Raw genomic sequence first — 20,739 nt, 5'->3', positions numbered from 1 at the left:
CTCAACCTGTGAGCTGAAAAGCTGTTTAAAAATCCTTCATGATAGAGTTTAGGGAAATTTCTGGCAGAACTGCTTTTCATTGCAACATGACAGCTCTGATTATCTCTGGGAAGCAGAAACATCATGGAGTATTACAAAATCCTTCTGATTTGCAAAAAGATAAAGTACAATCCAGCCCAAGTGGTGATTAATATGTTAGCAGGGACGACAGGAGATGGAATGATAAATAATTTTCATGTTTTCAGTTAAATGTTTCAATCTTTATGACATATTTTATTCTTGACTTTGGGAAGAATTACACAGTGATTTAGCTCCTTAAACCCAGGAAGAAAAGCCTAGCTTAGCAGCTAACTAGGGATAAGAAATGGGTTGAAAGCATTTATGTTTAAGGTTTCTCAAACAAAGGAAACAGAACCCATGAATCTATAGCCCTTAATTCAGAAAGTATCTCTGGATTAATTCTGGTAGATTCATCATAAGTCATCATGTTTTCTGGGTACACCCATGAACATAAATAGAATTTAAATTCAGTAAAGTGTGAATACCCAACTCTGCCTCCTCTATCCATGGGATTTTTCAGGCAAGAATACTGGAGTTGGTTTGCCATTTTCCTCCTCTAGGGGATCTTCCCAATCCAGGAACTGAACCCACATCTCCTGTGTTTTCCTGCATTGCAGACAGATTCTTTACCTAATGAGCCATCAGGGAAGTCCTTTCTTTAAGCAGAGAAACCTCAAACTCCACTGAGTAGGGCAAATGCTCTTAGTTAAAACTTCTTCTTAGTTAAAACTTGGAAGATGCCAAAGACATCAGTGTCCAGAGAAAAGTAGACTATTGATTCACTGGGAAGAGCTGTGCAGAACAGTCCACCTTCATAGATTTCCTGTGCTTCAGAATTAAATTTTCCTATAATCAGAGGAAGGTAAGCAAAGAACTGTTGGTTCGTGAATGGTACTCCATCCTACAGAGCATGCTTTGATTTCACCCTTCTCGTCTTTGTTATTGTAATTATTATTATTACTATACTACTGTTATTTTGGTCCCGGATGAACTCAAAATTTTCTAAGAATTACCAAGTAGCCAGCTGCAATGCCATGCTTAGCTTTGCCCTCTAATGAAATTTAGCACAGCTGCATGCATAAACTCTATCCAGTTTATTACCTATTTTCTATAAGAACAAAACTTACCAAAAGACATACGGGAATTTCATTTTCAAAAAAAAACTTTACTAAATGGAATATAGAAACATTTGACACAAGATTTGGAGTTGAAAAATTTCCATTTATAAGGCCAAATTCTTTATGCCTTATCTTGACAAGTGTCCAATTTGGGTTGATGTTCTACTTTCAGGAAATGTTTTCTTAATCTTCTCTCCTTATTAGGATATTATTTTAAAAAAAGAACTTAAAAAAATCTTGAAAATTATTTGATGCTGGAATAATACCAATTTCTTTAACAGTAACAAAGCTAATATAATAAAAGCCATCAGGTTTGGGATATTTTATGAAAATGTTTAATTCAACTGTTTCTTTGGAATGTAGTAGTCATAGTTTGGAATTGAAGTTACAGTTCAGTTCTATGTGGTTGTTTTATGCAACTCAGTGTCTGAGAATACAAATGTCATTTAAAGTTAAGGCTTCGCTGTTCATTTTGAAACAACAATTTACAAGTGTCATATTGTCATAGAAAATAAAAATTTCTGTAAAAAAAATTTGCACAAAATTTTATGATGGTACAAAACATGAAGCAATAATATACCAGTAAAATGAAAACATTTTACTACAGAAAGATTTATAGATCTCAATAAAGAAAAAAATATGTTATTTTACACCTTTTAAAATTATGAAACAATCTAAAACAATATAAACTGAACATTTTGTAACACTGCCTTTACAAATTAATAACTTTATAAACATATAATTTTTAAATATATTTATCAGTGCAAGATACTTTAAAATTTAAAGTTGCAGTATCATTTTTCCTTGGCTGAGGACAACTTTAAGTCTGTTGCCTAAAAAAAAATCAAGTCTTAAAATGCTTTCGTCTGGGTATAACGGCTGAATGGATGCCCCTGGGGGTTAGAATCTATTCTTCTTTCATAGTGATCAATACTTTCCTGGAAACAAAAGGCATTCTCATTTCAATTAAACCAGGATGAATGGACTGTCAGCTCCATGATGCAAATGTGACCCCCACAAATGTACTTGAGTGAGACCTACAGCAGTGTAGGAGGGAGGAAGTTCTTCTGTCCTACATGGCAGGGCATAAACACACGGAAAACAACCAAAGCTTCTTCAGGCTAATTCACATGCTGCCTCATAAGACACTTACTTCTCTGTGGCTTAGGTCTTGCCAGCTCTAAGGCAGGCTTTCTCATTGTGAGCCACTGGAAGTTTCCAGAAGCCTTCCCTAAGTCTCTTGTTTTTTCAGGGTTGCTGCTGAATGGATTTTTAAGAACATTTGTTTTGACTTTACTCCTTTTCTTCCCCTCTCTTATCTTAAAATACTCCATCCCCAGGCACTAGAATTTATGGTTGCTTTCTTAAATTAACCATTCCTTCTTCCACTTCCCTTGCTTGACTCAATACCAAAACAAGAAGGTTCTCATGGGTCATTTTCATGTATTTGGGTGTAAAAATCTCTGATTTTTGGATTTTGAGGGAATTTCATCCCTTTGAGTCTCACTTGAAAGCCAATTATTTCTTCCCTCAACTTAACCACTATTTCTATTAAATGCAAACATTTCTATTGAAGATCATTTTGATTGGTATAGATAGCAAATGGCTTTAGGAAAAAAGATACTGTCACTTTAACCAGTTAACAAGGAAACCAAAGTTATACTTTGGAGGGCAAAGTTAGGAATTTCCCTTATTTATTTATTTTTCCAACATAAAGTCTAGTAAAATTGTTTGCCATTCCCAGCAGGTTAAAGCTGCGAGTTTCTTTTCTGAAGAATGGCAAATGCTTAAATCCTAAGAGAGAAAAAAGACAGAGGGATAGCAGAGAAAGAGTTTACATTTGAAAATACATTCCATATGAAAGAACAGTAAGAGAGAATATTGCAGCTTTATACAAAAGGGTCAAGAGACATGAAATTGAACTACGGAAAAAGCGGAACGATTAAGTCGCGTTGCCAAATCTTCGGAGCCCTTGCCTTCCTGAAGGCTGACATCTCACACTAAAATATACTTTCTTCTTCGTCAGCAGGCCCCCAGGGTTTGATTCAAGAAGAGGGCTTTCACCAGCGAAAAACAGGGCGGGTGAATGTAACACAATGAGAACCAGTACAAACAAAAAGGCACTTGAGAGGACGTAGACTAGCCAGTGCCAAGGATTCTTCGATGCGGTTGTCCGCATCACACCCAGTTGCCAGCAGTGTTTATGATGGCACAGTTTTCTGTATGGAGTTCACAGCACGAGGTTGAGTACAACACTGGAAAACATCGAGGAAATCTGACGGTATTGCTTCGTAAACAGAGCTGACACACTAGACTGGTACTGAGGCTACGGTATACTTTAACAGAAAACACTCTACTCCTTCTTTGCCTATCCACGACGCGGGCGATTATACACAAGGCCAGCTTCAGGAGTCCACTGAAAGGCGGTTATTCGAATATATTCTGGGCACTGGGCTGCAGGTAGCGTGTCCGTCAAAGGGGCCCCGCTAAATACACTTGGTGCCAGCATCTTGGATTTTGCACAGTTTCCGAAAAGAATCCAGAAGAGGAATAAGAGAGAGAAGGGGAAAGGGGAGTCCTTCAAATGATTAAGTCAATCATACTTGGTCTCAACACCAGCATTTGATTATTCCAACGAAACCAAAAGAAAGAAGCTTGACTGTACAGGATTCCGATTGTTAACACAGCTAAGTTGTCCGTGTCTGTCGGCCAAACTCATTGAAGCTCCTGAGAAAAAGCTGGCTTGGCGTCATCAACGCGCTTCCCAGCCTGAACAGTGAAAGATCAGCCGGCCCTCAGCCCAAGCTCTGTCCTCTGCTCCACTCTCCTGCTTGCCTGCTCACCTCTTGTCTGCTTTCACGCCTCCGAGTAAGTACTCTGTGGATTCAGTTTGTCTTTTTTCAACTTCACGCCATCCACGAGTTCAAAGTTATAGTTCTCCAGGGCAGATAAGTTTCTTTCTGACATCCCGTTGTGCCAACAGGCACAGTACAGCACGACCCCGCAGACGGCGCCCAGGAGGACACCCAGGGCGCTCATGGCGATGATGGTGATGAGGATGGGGTCCAGGGTCTTCAGCACATTGCCCGGCTTCCTGGAGATGTTCTCGTCACCTTCGCCCGCGCCTTGGTAGCCTGGTGTGCTCCCTGGGGAGAAAAACAAAATTGGCTCCGTGAGCACTGCTAACACACCAGATGATGGTAGACAGCAAAATGGACAAGAAGTTAAGCACACATCTGGCTCTGGGCTGTCCTTCCCAAGAGAGCCCCTGGGGGATTTCTGTGGTGGGGTCTGGCTCCTCCATTGCCAAGAAACACCAGCGTTTATGTTTGAGAGTTGTTGGGAAACAACGCGTGGGAGGGAAGGTATTGGGGCTTTGGTGCTGTGATTTCGACGGAAAGCTTAGCACATGGAAACCACTGTTTCTGGGCAAGCCGTTAGGGCTGGGTTCTAATCTAATTCAGATTTTATGCAGCCCGCCCTCCATGAGACTGTAATCTGTGTTTATTGTCCTTGGCCAGATACGCGATCTATAAGCTTTGCAAAATGCTCCTTCCCACACTGGTCTAGCAGGGGATTTAACCATTCCTGATGCATCTGTTTGATCCCCAAATCCTGCATGAGAAGATGGCCCAAGCTGCACTTCTGAGTGGTGGTCCTACCACAAGTCAGATCTTCAAGTTTCCCCCCAAACAGACCATGGTTTCACTCAATCAGGAGAGAGCTTTCCGAAAGAATGAGGGCATGCCTGCTGCTGCTATTTTAAATGGCTTATGGCTCCAATCGAGCAGCCAGGTCAGTGTTGTACTGAACAGAACACATTTAATAATCAGCATCTTTGCTGCCCTGGTTGTTTCACTGGAGATGGTCACACAGCTCTGCACGCAGGCATTGGGGAAATGTTTTCTTTAGAGTGGAACACGAGAAATTATTAACATGGGAGCTCTGAGCCTCATTACCTGATACTAGAAATGAGACTAGAATGTTAATGTGCAACAGGCCTGGTGTTTACTTAATGGTGTTCTGATCAACAAGGATTCCAATCAAAGGAAACTAAAAATATGTGATGCAAGTCCCTACAGGGGGAAAGAGGCCACGGGGACATATTAATATTCTCTCCCTTGATACGACACTGTTTTGACACAATCTCTAATAAAGTTTACATCTCAGTGTGGACCACGTAACTAAGCTAAATGAGCCTCGTGTTGAGATGATCAACTGTGAATATGGCGCCATCTCTATTTGTCTCTACCAAATCCAAGTCTGGCTATGGTATTAATATGTGCACATTTCTGATGGCAACTGGTGCTGATGCTGATGGACAGGGCACAGATCTGTGAGCAGCAGCTTCAGTGATGCTGGGGCAAGTGTCCAACACCTGCCACTGCTGGCAGGAGGCACGGAGACTTCTGGGAATACAACATCGGGCAGGACCTCACTCCAACCAAATGCCTTGCACTGGATCACAAAGAAGTGTTCGATGAAAACACACTTTTGAATTAATCAGTTTGAAGTCTGCTGCTACTGCTGCTAAGTCACTTCAGTCGTGTCCGACTCCGTGCAACCCCATAGACGGCAGCCTGCCAGGCTCTCCAGTCCCCGGGATTCTCTAGGCAAGAATACTGGAGTGGGTTGCCATTTCCTTCTCCAATGCATGAAAGTGAAAAGTGAAAGTAAAGTCACTGAGTCATGTCCAACCCTCAGCGACCCCATGGACTGCAGCCCACCAGGCTCCTCCATCCATGGGATTTTCCAGGCAAGAGTACTGGAGTGGGGTGCCATTGCCTTCTCCGTCATTGACATGGGTAGGTGTTTATTCTATGTGAACTGCTTTGGTACCCTGGGTTTCCCCTGTGGCTCAGCTGGTAAAGAATCCGCCTGCAATGCAGGAGACCTGGGTTCAATTCCTGTGTTGGGAAGATCCCCTGGAGAAGGGAAAGGCTACCTACTCCAGTATTCTGGCCTGGAGAATTCCATGGACTGTATAGTCCATGGTGTGGCAAAGAGTCAGACACGACTGAGTGACTTTCACTTAGTACCCTGGTGTGCCAGAGTTTTAGAGTTTCTCCATAAATATAATAAAAGCCATGTAAAGTGTTTTAAAAATAAGTCAGCAAGACAAACTTACCTGTTTCATCGATTTTACTTTCTGGGTTCTTTTTATCCAGGTCTGCTGGTTCTGACAAGTCAAAGAAAATTGAAAGAGATATTTGAACTCTCAACCAAATATAATACATACAAACTACATCAACCCTCACACACTAATCAGCAGTGGCTCTGCTGGGTTTTTCCTCAAAGGTCTTAGCACAATCCGACCCCCCAGGTAACTGGAGAGCTATAGAGAGGCAGTGCTGAATGATTAGGGAATTGGAGTCAGATCTAAATCCAGGAAGCCCTGCTGCAGCAGAGCGTGTTGTCTTAGGAGACGGGTGGGGAGTGCAGTGGAGGCAGGCTGGGGGGAGTCGGGCCGGGGGGGGGAAGGTGGGGAAGTGGCTCTGGCATTTGGAGTGTGGGGAAGTCTGGTAAAAATAGAAAACAGAAGTGGGGTTGCACATATGGCTGCCATCCTGTGCTTTTGTAGATAAGGGCTTCCTAAGTGTTAGTTGGTTTCCCATATAGTATGTCAGCTCGTTAAGGCCACAGACTGCATCCTGTGTCTTATAAAAAAAAAAAAAAGAGTCTCCAGGGGGAGTGGAGTCCTGGTGTCCTTTATGATTCTAGTAGACGATAGGGACCTGGTTCACACCTATGTCCCCAGCATTTAGAACAGTGTCCAGAACACACTCCATGACTCAATAAATATTTGTGGTATTAATGCATGAATAATTAATAAAGAGCTGATAATCTCCTAGCATCCAGGGCTAAATTTTCAAAGAAACATATGTGACGAATAATTGTAGAATTATCTTAGACAACTTCTTACTGTCACAGCAACACAAAGTTGTTGGGTCGTTTTTTTTTTTTTTTTACTATTTTTTAAAACTTTTTATTTTCTATTAGAGTATAGCCAATTAACAACATTGTGATGGTTTCAGGTAAACAGCAAAGGGACTCAGCCATACATATACACGTATCCACTCTCCCCCAAGCTCCCCTCCCATCCAGGCTGCCACATAACAACGAGCAGAGTTCCCGGTGCTACACAGCAGGTCCTTGTTGGTTATCCATTTTAAAGACAGGAGAACATGAAGTTTTAATGGTGCTTTAGCTGTGGCTTCCTGAGTATAACGCCCAGCAGTAACCACAGCTAAGCAGCCCAGTCACATGAACAGAAAAAGGCTCAGGGGACTTGTATTAGCCTCTGTGTATTCACTGCAGCACTAGGAAGCTGCTTTGCCCTTAATCAGAGAAAACCTGTTGAACCAAACTGAATGTACTTCTTTGTTTCAGTTGGTGGAGTTTGCTCTCCCATTCCAAAAACATCACCATCAGCCTTCCCATCTTGGAAAAGGAATGGAAGTAGCATAGGCCCTGTGTAACTATATGAAGTAGACATATTAACAACTGTGTAGCCCTGGATGCTGGGGAGTTTGTAAAGTAGTTGTAACTTCAGTGTGAAGCCTTATTATTTTTTCTATGAAGGTCTGCTAGGTACTGCGGCATTAAATAGATTTCCTTACATAATATGAAGCAGACCTTTATTCACTGCTCAATCTAATTTCTTCAATCGACCCTATCAAATTATTGCCACTTTAGGGACTACATATATCCAATATATTGTATAATAAAAGCTTTGTAAATTGCTGAAATGACCAAAAACCCATTATAGCCAACAGGCCTCCTTTGTCTTAAATTTGCCCAATAGGCTTATTCCATTTTGTTATAATTAACATCCTATTATATCATGATATATAACAAAAGTTTAAGTGTAGCAAGTGGAGCTTAAGACTAATTACTGTGCTATTACATTGCCATTAGTGATGCTATTTATAATTATATATCAAGAACTGGGAGTATGAATTGGTTTTCTATGTCAAGACTTTTATTCATATACACCAGGCCAAGAAAAATCCATAAACTCTGAAATGCTAGGCAAAATCTCTAAATTTCATTTATTCTTTTGAGGCATTTCAACTGTTCGGAGAGTCAGAAACCTCTACTTATTTTTATAATAAATCAAAGAATGATGTTGTCTATGATTCATTCACAATGTAATCTTCATTAAATCCACCGTGATGAAAAATTTCAAAGGCTTCCTATTTTGTTTATACATTGAGATATCTGGAATTACCCAGATGTCTGAGTTTTCCACTTTTCATCACAATGTTTAGGCACGGCCTGGAAATTGTGAGTTTCTTCTTTGCTACGATTTTTGGTTGCACATTATTGGTGTACTTCTGTGAATACTAACCAGACATTCTAAGTGAACCAGGTTAGATGATGCGGTAGCTGAAGGTAGACTGACCTGGCTTTATGCCTTGTTGTATCAAAGCAAGCACATCTATAGGACATGCTTACAGCCCACATTAAAATTCCAGGTCTAAGTGAGCATGACAAAGACCATAAAGTGGAAAGACTCATGCCCTGAGCAAGCACCGCATTGGTTTCTACAGCAACCCATACTTACTTGTGCAGTCCTCTTGAGGGATGTGGTTATTGATGCTAATATCATCCACCGCAATCCCGCCAAGGTTGCCTTTTCCGATTTCACCCTCAAAAATCACCTAACAAAATGAGATCATTTCCACAGTATTTAAATGTTTGGTCCCAAATAACAGTGTTTACATATGTTTGTGCAGCTCAAGTCACAGCACGTAAATGAAATTCATGAGATTTCGAATGAGCACGCGATTTGCTCTTCAATCCATATTAACTGCTTGGGGACGGTATAAAACTTCTCCTCACATTCTCTTTGTGTGACACAGAATCTAAAACTAGGAAGAGCAGCTAATAAAAGCAATGTTGATTGTGACAGCCCTAAATAATTAGAGAGTAGCATTTCCCTTCTTTCTCAGCAATCAGTCCTCTGGCTGTCAACTAGGAGACTAAGAAATAATGCTATCTAGATGATCATCGGTGCATCGGTATCTCAGGTTGAGGACACACCTGAAATAATTTTTGGAATGATTCCCGCATCTCATTTGCATAGCTTTCAAACACCATCCCAGTGCCCCCGAAGCAGCTGCCTGCCCCAACCTAGGAAAGGGGGCTCACCTGGTAAAGCTTCAAAGATTTGTGGAGCAGGACACGCCCTTCTTTCCAGTGGTCCCCTTGGTGTCCGATGGCCATCCAGACCAGCTGGTCATACTCCTCCGGCTTCTGGTAGCGCAGCTTGACCCTCAGCGTGCCCACGTGTGAACCAGACATGTGATACCAGAAGGTCATGCAGTGGGCAGAGTTCTGGGAATAAACCACGGGGCTCACCAGGCGAGCCACTTTGCCCTTTTGGTTTTCATCAGCTTGGGAGTAGATGAAGTTGCCATCTCCTGCTGTGACAAAAAGCTGTGTTGGGGAATGGCCAGATGGATGAACCTCTGTCTCTTTTCCATCAAGTTCTGCTCTCAAACCTCTCCTGGCCAGAGCACCAGAACCCAATTGTGCAGCGGTGGTGGTGGTGAAGTGGGTAATGGTAGGTAACCTCAGTGGCGTTGAAAGGCTCTGCTCTTGGCATCCGTGAAAGGACGTTTGTGCTGGAAACTGGAAACCTCAATAGTCGGATACCACTTATCTAGAATGCATGGTCACATGGACACGGGCTATGACCTGCGTTGGTCTCTACACCACTGCAAGCAGATCAGATGTACTGGAAGACCTATTTCCATGCAATTTTAAGACTTGAGCCACACGTGTGTGAACACAGAGAGTAAATGTAAATATTTAGATATATTCTTATTTATTTACCATTGGAGCAGGAAGACTTCTGGTGGATGATGCTTTGGTTACTATAACTGCCTGATAACAATGAAGCTGCTGTCTGTCCACATAATCTGGCAATTTTCCCCCACCCCAACTTCAAATTCCAATTCTTTTCCCCTAGTTTATTTTAATGGCTTATATTAATAAGTTTCTTAAATACACCTGAGAGCTTGAAATTCAACTGTGAGTCCCGCTCTTGTTTGATGTGGGCTTCTGGTTCTAGGAGAGGAGAGGCTGCTTTTCTGAGGCTTATTAGAATGTGCCATTTCAGCAACGGAGATGCTTGCTGAGCTTGGAGGACTAACTCCCGGCTTTCCTGTTAATGACCCCCGGTGGGAGCACTGCCTCCTGCTGCCACCTGGTCTAAACACACAACTCATGTTTCACTGTTTGCTCTGCAAATAGAAATGCTACTTGAACGCCGCACCTGATGAAAGCGTGGATCTGATGGCGAGCTTCGGTGGGCAAGGGGTGTTGTGTGTGCCGCCCCAGGGGCTGGCACCTTTGGGAGATGCTCTTGCACTGCGTGTATGTGGGCGCGCCCTGTGTCAGCAGCGTGCAGGTGGAGTGGGTGTGTCCTCGCCCACCATCTTCCTCCCTCACCCGGCTGCTTGTATGAGAGGCTCCTCAGCACTCTTAATAAAACCAGTGGGTGGGATAATGGAAGGAGGGTGGGAAATAGAAGCCGCAGCCCCAGCAGAATGTGTGCGATCTCCATCTCTCCTGGACCGTGTAGACTCGGTCACTCCTGGGGTCTGTTTTCTCCCACTGATTTACCTAATGATGGTCACCTGTCTGTGTGATGGTGCCACCTCTCTCAGCCCACCGAGACAGGCAGGTAAGACCTTCCCCCACCTTGCCTCTGCCGCCTTGCCCCCATTGTGTGGAGAAGAATGAGGTTGAGGATGCTTAGCTGAGCTGGTCCCTGAGCCAGGCCTGCATCTTTGTTCCCTTCTGTGCTGTCTTCTGCCACCCCTGCTCCCCCTGCCATTGGACACCCTCATCCCACGGCATGGGTGAGCTGTTTCTCACCAGGAACCAGACTGTGAATGCCCCCAGGCTCGGACTCCCTCCTTTATACCTACATCTCCCGTGCCCCTCCCAGCATCTGCCACGGGTTTGGGGAATCCTCTATAAGAAGTGACACAGCTCCATTGTTAGAGGTCCAATGCAGAAAACCAATCGGGATCCCTTTGATAAATTCAAAATCGGGCCACAGACTATTGTACCTAGATACTGTTCATTTTCAGAAGCCTCCACGTCTGATTTGCAAAGCACCGCACATGAGCTGTGGCAGGCTGTGTGCGTGTGTCTTGTGTGTGGGGCTCTTTTCATCCAGACTTTCATGTTAACAAGTCCCTGCCTTTCAGATGCTGGGCTCACCCAGCTCGCTCAGCAAATGATTGCAAGTTTAGTGCTGCGGGGGCTCTTTCTGGTCTGGGTGGATCTGGAGGGCTCCCGGGAGGACAAAAGAGAAAAATGCTTCTGAAGGAATCGCACTTCTCAGCCGTTCATCTAAGACACGCCTGCCTTTTCTGACACTCCAACACAGAAAGTGCTGATATTTTTCCTTTCGGGGTTTTATCGCAATTCTAGGTCAGGAACTCTCTCTCCGTTTTCTCAATTAGCACTGTACTTCTGTAAGCCTTTTAGCTTTTGTCTCTGGCTAACATAGCTTTTAACCTCCTTTGAATGTCAGATCCTACTGAGCCTTTTTGCTTCACTTTGCATCAATTTTTCCACCATTACTGCCTTCATTTCAGCTAATTGCATTTGGTTAATTTGGTGCCATTTCTACGTACAGTGCCATTTACAGTCAAAGTATTTTAAGTTTTCTAAAACTGCTTGTCTTAAGATTCAATTGAAAGTGTCTCAGAATTGAAGGAGTTCAATTTTATCCAATTTCCTTGTCATTCTTATTAGGAAAGGAGGTAGCCGTGATGAAAAGAGGCCTATTCAACCTACTTAATGGTTGTATTCACTGGGGGCAGAGTGAACAACCAAGTGGGAAAAGCATGAAGGAGCCTTTGGCTGTCCATCAGCCCACTGGCCCACTCATCAAGGGGGACCTTGGCTTAATGAGATGTCTCAGCCTCAGCAAATGCCCCTCTGGGGTCTCTTCTGGGAACCATGACTTGAACAAGCAGTGTTGTCGGTAACACTGATTGGGCTGGAAGGTTGTGGGTTGGGTGTTTTTGTGTGTGTGTGTGTGTGAGTATATGCATGTATATATATATATATATTTTTTTACAGGACATTGATGGCTTTTTAGTCCATCTCTCAAGCTGAGTAATGACTAGGAGGAAAAGAGGATGGCAATGGGTAAGAGTTCCTAGAGGGGCTGACAGCTCCCTGTGCACCCTAACCCTAATTAATCTTGGAAGGAAAGTAAGACAGGAGGTGGGGTGGGTTGTAAACTGGGGTGTGGCGAGGTTTCTACTTGCTCAGAGAGAATGAGCTAGATTACTATCTTCCTCAAAAGAACAAGATTTCAACCCTTGACCCCAATCCACTTCCACTCCGAGGGTCAAGAGAGTAAGCATTAGGCAATAAATGAAATGACACTATCTATGTCTAGACTTGCTTCCCAATCACTCAGAGTCGGGATGCTAGAGGTAAATTGAGATTCCTAGGATCTGGTGAGTGTTGAAGTTGGGTTATGTACAGACAGGGTTCATTTTAGTATTTCTTTTCTCCTTTTGTCTCTGTTTGACATGTCCCATGAAAGCAGTTCAGAAAGAGTAGAAAACGGGTCCTAATTCACACACACTGATTTGCCCAGTTTGTTAACTTTTCACAGGGGTCGATCAGTTGCTAAGTTTATGTAGTATTCTCCAGTAAGTGGCCTAAGAGAATCTCTACTAGGGAAGGGCATCTTTTTAATTCCAGAAAATAACAGCACAAGTAAATGATCTGCAGTGTTTTCTAAACTCACAGACCCCAGCAACCTTCCTCAGTAACACCCTCTCAAATTTAAAGAAATGAGGCCACAGTGAACCCTCCATTACCTGTGTGATCCTGAATCGGCCCCGTCTTGCTGGTCAACACACTCCATTTGAGCTGCACATGATTGTCATGTTCCCAGTGACAGAAGGTCTTGTGAGAACCCCAGCCAAACTCACAGTTAAAACCATATGTTGGAAACTCTTCAGCGGGTGGAAAGGAAGAAACAGAGACAAGTAGAGAAACACACATTTGATCATTTAGGTCAGAAAGGTCCTTAATTCCTGCATGGAAAGCACGATTTATATAATTTAATGTCTATTTGAAAATCCTAGGAAAGCCACGACACCCAGGATTGCCAAGGAACGCGAGAGATGCACAAGCTTGCAGCATCACATTTAGTGACTTTTTTTTTTTTTGGATCCAGCTCAAAAAAAGATTATGGACTGCCTGTCAACTTGGTACATAAAATTTCCAGGAAGGTTACTTTCCAAAGCATGTATTATTACATCTGTAGCATTCTCCCTATCTCCACAATATTTAATATAAAAGATACTCTGCTCTTGAGGATAGTCATATAAATTGATATCCACCAATGAAAAGAATCTTAATTAAGAGACTGACCCATGAACCTCCGAAGTCTAGAAACGTGACTTGGCTGAGTATCTCACCCTGGAGGTTATCTGTATTCTCAATACACCAGCTTATGCTCCAGGTTTTTACTGGCAGATCTCTGAAGCATTTCGTAAGATTTTTTTTTTTTTAACGTCTGTGCTTTATATCAGGTCAATTAATTTTAAGTGGGAAATCTCTGCTTCTTTAGTGAATTTTCAGATTTGCATATAAATTGTTTGCCCCACTTAAAACTGCAATATAGGGTCAAGTAAAGCCAAAGCATATTTGAATGGGTACCCACTTGTATATTTTTTAATGTTCAAAATGCTTCCTTTGGGTTCTAAAAAGAAAGCGTGAAGGGAGTCTCAAGAATGATTTGTTTCATGTGTTCTACAAAGTGCTATTTGACTATGGGTTGTTTTTTTTTCCCCTAACTTGTATAGCCTTAGTTTTTATTCAACCTTTTTGCTGGGGGGATTTGGTTAACTTTTTAAGGATGGGGAAAATGAAGCCCTTGATATTTGGAATTATTTTTGGTAAACTGGAGTTAACAATAAAAATAATCCTAAAGATAAAATTCTTTTCTTTCTGCCAGTCCCACTCGTTTCCTGAATATAAAATTAAACACACAATAGGGGCTGTTTTCTCTAATGACGGTCATTGCTTCTCACTGAGTTCAGGAGTCCACAAGATGGCAGCATTGAGACGAAAAGGAAGGTGCCCCCAGCAGCTTGCCTGCTGATCTAAAAAATAAGTCTAAACAATCTCTCTGTAGCAAAAGGGAAGTATGATATTCTATGCTGTATTAGGGTCAGGCTGAGAGCCTATCTCATTGTGGTCTTTCCTTTAACTTTGGTCTAAGTGTTTAACACAAATATTTTGCTTTCTACTGAGTCTGGGCTCCATTGCCCCTCCCCCACTTCAACAATGGCAGGCAGGAGCCAGGGTAAGGAAGATTGACTGAATAGATAAGAATGAGTTACTTTGCATTTTTAGTTTCCAAGGAACTCCTTTCAAATGCTAATGTGAAATTTTGGAAGGAAGGCACCATACCATCCTCAAAACTGAGCAAGATGGATTCTCCCTTCCAATGACAGTGTGACCTGCCAAAGGACTCACCGGGGCCAGCTGGAGAAAGAAAGCCTAGTAAGTCATGTGATGTGTATAACACAAGCACTTTCAGTTTGTGCAAAGGGCTATATTTCACAGCGGTAGTGTCACTGGAGATACATATTTTATGCCCCAGTCCATCATAACCATGAAATAGGGCTTCTTAAAGCATGAGAAACCCTCTCCAAAATCCTCCCTTCTGTACAGCATGACTGAATTTTGCAGATGTAGTCAGCTGAACAATGAAGGAGTAGTTGAGTAACCTTGGATGTCAACACCCACGGCCCTGGAATGTGCTGTTGTGTAATCTTGTGTTAGAAACTGTTAATATTGAAAAATATTAATATGTGTGTGGTTTTAGGTTTTCTCCTTAAATGTCATTTATTAGACCTACACAGAGAGGAGGGCAGTCAGTCATTACAGCATACACATTTCTGGTAATATCTGCCTTGTTAATACTTTAAATTTATTGTATAATTTACAGAAAACCACACCATCCATAATTTGGCTATTACTATTCTGGCAGTGTCATAAAATAAATGAACTTGGGTATTTTTGTGGCCAAGACAAAGGGCGACTTTGCCTGAAAGACTAATTTTGACATCTCCTATTCGAGTGAATGGAAGTCAACCTTTATCTTCCACTGTTCTTTCCAATCTATGAATTTTACACAGTGACTACTCAAACTTTTCATATTTTACTACTCTTATCTCTTTGGCTCGATCATATATAATTTATGGCAATCTTGTTAAATTAGAATTTTTTTTTTAAATCAGTACCTTTTGTGGGGGATGGGCATGGAGACAGAACAGCTCAATGTTGAAGATTCAAGCCTGGCTAGAAAGGCTATTAAACTCACAAAAATACACACAGATATTTCTAGAAATGGAAAGAGGAAGAGAGAAGGACAGAAGCAGAGGAGAAAAGGGCAGAGAAAGAGAAAAAAGCAAATGGACAAATGAAATTAGTATACAGGACAATGTCCATTTGGCCTTTCAATCTTCAAAATATTACCCAGGCCCCATGGCTGCACAATTCTCATTAAATTCATTGGGAATAATCTGGCTAAATCCCTTCTTGACTCTTAAAAATAGCAGGAAACAATATTCTGAACTTAAAACAAATTTATAGCTGCTGTGAGCCAGCACCAGCTGTGCCTGGGGGACCTAGCTTGCCCAGAGTTACATCATTAGCACCATATATGCACAAGGATTTAATTTTCAAATCTGGTCTTCAGAACTTCTATTGGATATGTGAGCTCGCTTACTCCTAGGCTGGAAATAAGCAGAGGTGGCTGGGTCCATGTAACCGTGGGTCATGAACATACTCTGAACTGATTTAGAGAATGTTTGGGGATCCTTGGAGGGTAAGAGCCTTCTGCCAAGGGGAAGACGGATTTAAAATGCAGGGCTTCTCATCAGTTCCTGGCAGAGCATTAACAGGCTTTCATGCATCTGATGACAACCAAGATAGCACATGCATATTATATGCCCACTGAACATATTCTATTGAGAAGAATCTTCATCATGAAATCTTCAGACTCTGCTTGACTCTCTAGTGGCTTCAGCAAAATCAGATGATGATGAAAGGTTAAGGTCTGATATCCTGCTGTTTGTCAAGGTGCCTGCAGGACAGTGGGGATCCAGGTATCAGTAGATGGGTCTGACCACGAAGCAGGGGAAACCTCAGAGTTAGACCTGCTTTCTGACTCCACGCATGCTCAGGTTCTGAGCATTGGCTTAGCCAGGAGGTGACAATGAACAGAACTCCTCAAAGAAACACAGACAGTTCACTATATACACATGAAGAGAACAAGATTCATGACTCAGACAATGGAAAAACAGGAAACCAAGGCAACTTGTAAAGGACTGTGGGCTGACTGTGGACTAGACCATCCCTACCAGTAAGGTCTGTGGTTCTGTAACAGAGAACAAACCTGACTCCATATTGGATATATTACTTTAGCTCTAACGCTATGCTCTGTTGCCTGAGTGTAGCCATGCTGGCTCTGCACCTTTTATAAAAGAATGCTGCCTACAGCTTAAAATATACAGGAGAGCCCATTCTCAAGGCTCTGACCTTTAAAGGTACAACACCTTTCTGTTCATGTACAGACAAAAAGTTGCAGAACAGAAAATAATGAATTGTCTTCCTGGGGTTTTATAGGAACATTGTGACCAGATCTACATGGACAGCTGCAAGAACAAAGGATTCCAGGACCAAGAAGTTTGCAACCACCAGCTGTACCGTCTCCCTTTTTAGTATGAATGAAGCCTCAGTTCTAACTCGGATAACATGGTTCTTTGGGACACTAGTCCACCACCTTCTTGACCTGTTGACTTCTTACTGGTTCATGATTTGTATATCTACCCGCTGATCACAATAGACGCTGGGAGATGACTGTTTGCTCTGGAGCTCCTCCCTGAAGCCACCATGCCAAGGGCTTTGAGCCGTAAATTAAAAGTTCACAAAGCCATTCCTGCTTTGATAACACAGACCTCCAACGTGGAGGGGGAGTCATCTCATTTTGGGCTCTTGTTCACAGGTTGTTGCTGTGTTTTGATGACCCCTAGCTCTTTTGACAGGCAAGCAGAGAGATGAGATCTGTTGATGGCAGCTTCCTAGTGGTTGTTATTAAACTCTCTGGCAAGAGGAAAAACTAGAGCACCAGTTAAAATGTTTGTTACGTTATTAACTTCACTGTTCACCTCACCCCATTCCCTGTGACAGTCATAAAGAGCTTACAGGAAGTTACCCCACAGAAAACCACCCAGATGGGGCTGAGTGGGAAAAAAGAAGAAATTTATCAGGGAAGATGGGAAGCAAGCAAAAGGCAGCTAGCCAATCCCCCAAGGCCACATTTATAACCTGAAAAGGTATGAGGGGGACTCCTGCACTCTGAAGATTTAGCTGAACACTATTCTTCAGTTTCATCTTTGGTATTTGGGGGTGTCTTAGCTGAGTGGTGGGCTTCCTCAATGGTTCAGTGGTAAAGGACCCTCCTGCCACTGCAGGAGACTTGGGTTTGATCCCTGGGTTTGGAAGATCCCCTGGAGAAGGAAATGGCAACCCACTCCAGTAATCTTGCCTGGGAAATTCCATGATCAGAGGGGCCTGGTGGGTTACAGTCCACGGGGTCAAAAAGAGTCGGACACGACTTAGCGACTGAACAACAATGAGCTCAGCGGTAGCAGGGAGTCTGTCACCCAGAGCCAACCATGGGAAAAACTGGGGTTAAGTTCAACCGAAGGGAGGTTTGTTTTGCAGTTTAATCAGGTCAAGAGTGACAGCACCCTTTGAGGAAGCATGCTAATTAGAACAGTCCTTTCTGCTTTCTGCTGGCTGGGGAGGGTCTGCTGTTGAGGAAACACTGATGTACACCACATGCCCGTTAATAAGTGACTGTGGAGGCCAAGGCTGAGCAGGCTTCACTAGAGGAAATGGGAGAAGCTGGTGAGCTGACCTGTTCACCTCTCTCTAATGGTTAACTTTTAAAGTATGTAAAACCTCTGATTGCTTATACGCACTGTTTCCCCTCATGTGTGTCTGTGGGGAAGATTTTCAAAAAATACTATCGAAATACAGGGAGTGAGGGGGAGGCCACCATTTCCCTGTGGCTGGGCCCTGATCAACAGCAAAGCTCTGAAAGTCATCACAGGACTCTATGAACAAGTTACTGACCAGAGACACATTAATATGTCTTTTGTTGTAGTTCATTGCTCAGTGTGTCTGACTCTTTTTGATCCCATGGACTATAGCCCACCAGGCTCCTCTGTCCATGGGATTCTCCAGGCAAGAAACTTCTTCTCCAAGGGATCTTCCTAACCTAGGGATCAAACCCGCATCTTCTGCGTTACAGGCAGATTCTTAACTGTTGAGCCACTGGGGCAGCCCACGTCTTTTGTTACCTGAATGTTAACAACTGGAGACATTTCAATAGTCACCTACATAATAATCACCCGACTAAGTTTTTGCAAAACCCCCCCGGGTCAATGATGTGTTAATAAAGAAGGATGTAGAGGGAGTCCGCCTCAGGGCTCTCCTCTCCAGCCCTGGTTTCCTGCACACCATCTCGCGGTGCACCCACTGGAAACGTGGCTGTAAAACTGCCAACTCCGTGGCAGGCAAAACTGACAAACTTCGCCTGTCTCCGATTTGCAGAGCGGCGATGAAAATAAATAGTCAGGCTGCTGCCTGGGAGATTTCCTTCTCCTGAGTTTGCAAACACAGTCCGTGTCCTAGATGTGCTGCGTTTAAACAAAGTATGTTCCTTGGTTCCTTCCGTTGAGAGTGGGGATTGTCACCATTTGGCAATGACTGATGGGGGAGGAAATCTCGCTCCCTGCTGCATATACATGTGGATGAAAGGGAAGCAGTGTTTATGGCTCCTGCTTGGGGACCAGATGCTGGTGGCATCTCTGCTAGGACTTGATGGGAAATGCAAATGGAGAAGCATAGCGATGCACTATTTCGGGGAGGAAGACACACATATGTGAATCAACTTTCTCTTTGGTATTCGATACCTGATTGTATAGTGCTGTCTATCACAGTCGGCTTCTCTGTGGTGAGCACAGTGGTACCACCTGAAACACAGAAAGAGTAACATCCGAGATGAGAAAAAGCAGGATGACAAGCAATACCCAGCAGAGAACGCTCTTACATACATCTGTTAAAGGCTAGCAGTTCCCTTAAATAACTCTTCTTTTAATTCCAGCTAGAGTAACTGTCTCAAATTTTGCTCACCACCACATCACGTTCAAATAAACCACTATTTTTCACCCATTTATTCATAAAGCATCTAGACAGTATGGATAATTCCAAACTTCCTTCCAAGGGCATTCCTTGACTCCCAGACTAATCGACGATGCTCACAATGGCAACAATGAAAAGCAAAGGCCTCCCAAGGTCCTTAGTGACCTGAGTATTAAACTTGACCTAGACCTCTAAGTTCAAATAGTTTCCCAAGGTTTCAGATGTGTGCCTTTTGGAGGGGAGGGTGTTGCAAGGCTGGTCCCCACCATCTATTTTAAAAACTGAAGGTTTAAAGTGGATAGCTGTAATTCCTCCTTTCTTTTGCTGCTGTAGTTGTTTATTTTTCCCAAGGACAAATATTCCACCCAGTATGTAGCTTGGACAAGCTGCAGGGAAAGTAGAAGGGGGGACACATTTTTCACAGTCCTGAGGAGCTGGAAGACTGCACAAACAACCGCCTGAACACTGTGAACTTTAATCAGTCTGAGTTGACTTGGAATACTTGATCCAAGGACGTTGCGGAAACTTAGATCTACCATCTCAGCTTAAGTATCTGCCCTTTGTCCTGCGACTTCTGTTTTATTTATTTATTTTGGCTTCCCAGGTGGTGCTAGTGGTAAAGAACCCACTTGCCAATGCAGGAGATGCGGGCAAGAGACTCGGGTTCAATCCCTGGGTTGCGAAGATCCCCTGGAGGAGGGTGTGGCTACCCACTCCAGTATTCTTGCCTGGAGAATCCCCATGGACAGTGGCGTCTGGTGGGCTACAGTCCATAGGGTCGCAAAGAGTCGGACACCACTGACGTGGCTTAGCGACAGCAGCAGGAGGCAGCCTACAGGATCTTCACCAACCAGGGATGGGACCCACGGCCCCTGCGGCGGAAGAGTGGCAGAGTCCTAACCACTGGACCACCAGGGAAGCCTGAGATTTCTGTTTTACAACCCTGTTCCTCAACTTGCCCAAACCACAAGCACCACTTGAATGCTCCTTGAAACACTGGCTTATTGTTTACTACGGAGGTACTTGAGAAAGCCATTTCTCCTTATGTGCGTCTGCCTTGCAGATAATGGTTGAGGATCTATTTGCTTTCCCAAGACAGAAAGTCCTGGGCAGACTCAGGGTAAGGACATGGGTGGGCTCATGCTGATCCTGGAACGTTTGGAGGTGGTTATGAGGTGCCACTGTACACCTTTCAATACTATCATTCAATAAAGAGACTATGATCATTCCTATTCTGGCTGAGCCCTGGTCCTAACCTATAGCTCCCACGGGTCAGAAATCACCC

At 43.2% G+C, this 20,739-nt stretch overlaps 1 protein-coding gene across 4 annotated transcripts in view; it reads right to left on the bottom strand.

Annotated features, from left to right (window-relative positions):
- Positions 1,493 to 20,739, bottom strand: part of NRP1 (neuropilin 1) — a 149,130-nt gene continuing 129,883 nt past the window's right edge. For 2 of the 4 annotated variants that reach the window (XM_018057071.1, XM_018057073.1), the window contains exons 12-17: positions 19,226 to 19,285; positions 13,043 to 13,180; positions 9,333 to 9,604; positions 8,746 to 8,842; positions 6,307 to 6,357; positions 1,493 to 4,324 (exon numbers count right to left, since the gene is read on the bottom strand). In XM_018057071.1, the coding sequence (XP_017912560.1) occupies positions 4,035 to 4,324; positions 6,307 to 6,357; positions 8,746 to 8,842; positions 9,333 to 9,604; positions 13,043 to 13,180; positions 19,226 to 19,285 (908 nt within the window). In that variant the 3' untranslated portion in view covers positions 1,493 to 4,034. Of the gene's footprint in view, positions 4,325 to 6,306; positions 6,358 to 8,745; positions 8,843 to 9,332; positions 9,608 to 13,042; positions 13,181 to 19,225; positions 19,286 to 20,739 lie in introns of all 4 variants that reach the window. The other 2 variants (XM_018057072.1, XM_018057070.1) reach the window with 2 other exon arrangements.

Source organism: Capra hircus, chromosome 13, assembly GCF_001704415.2.
Source record: "Capra hircus breed San Clemente chromosome 13, ASM170441v1, whole genome shotgun sequence".
Lineage (NCBI taxonomy): Eukaryota > Metazoa > Chordata > Mammalia > Artiodactyla > Bovidae > Capra > Capra hircus.
This window is presented reverse-complemented; position numbering and strand designations above follow the sequence as displayed.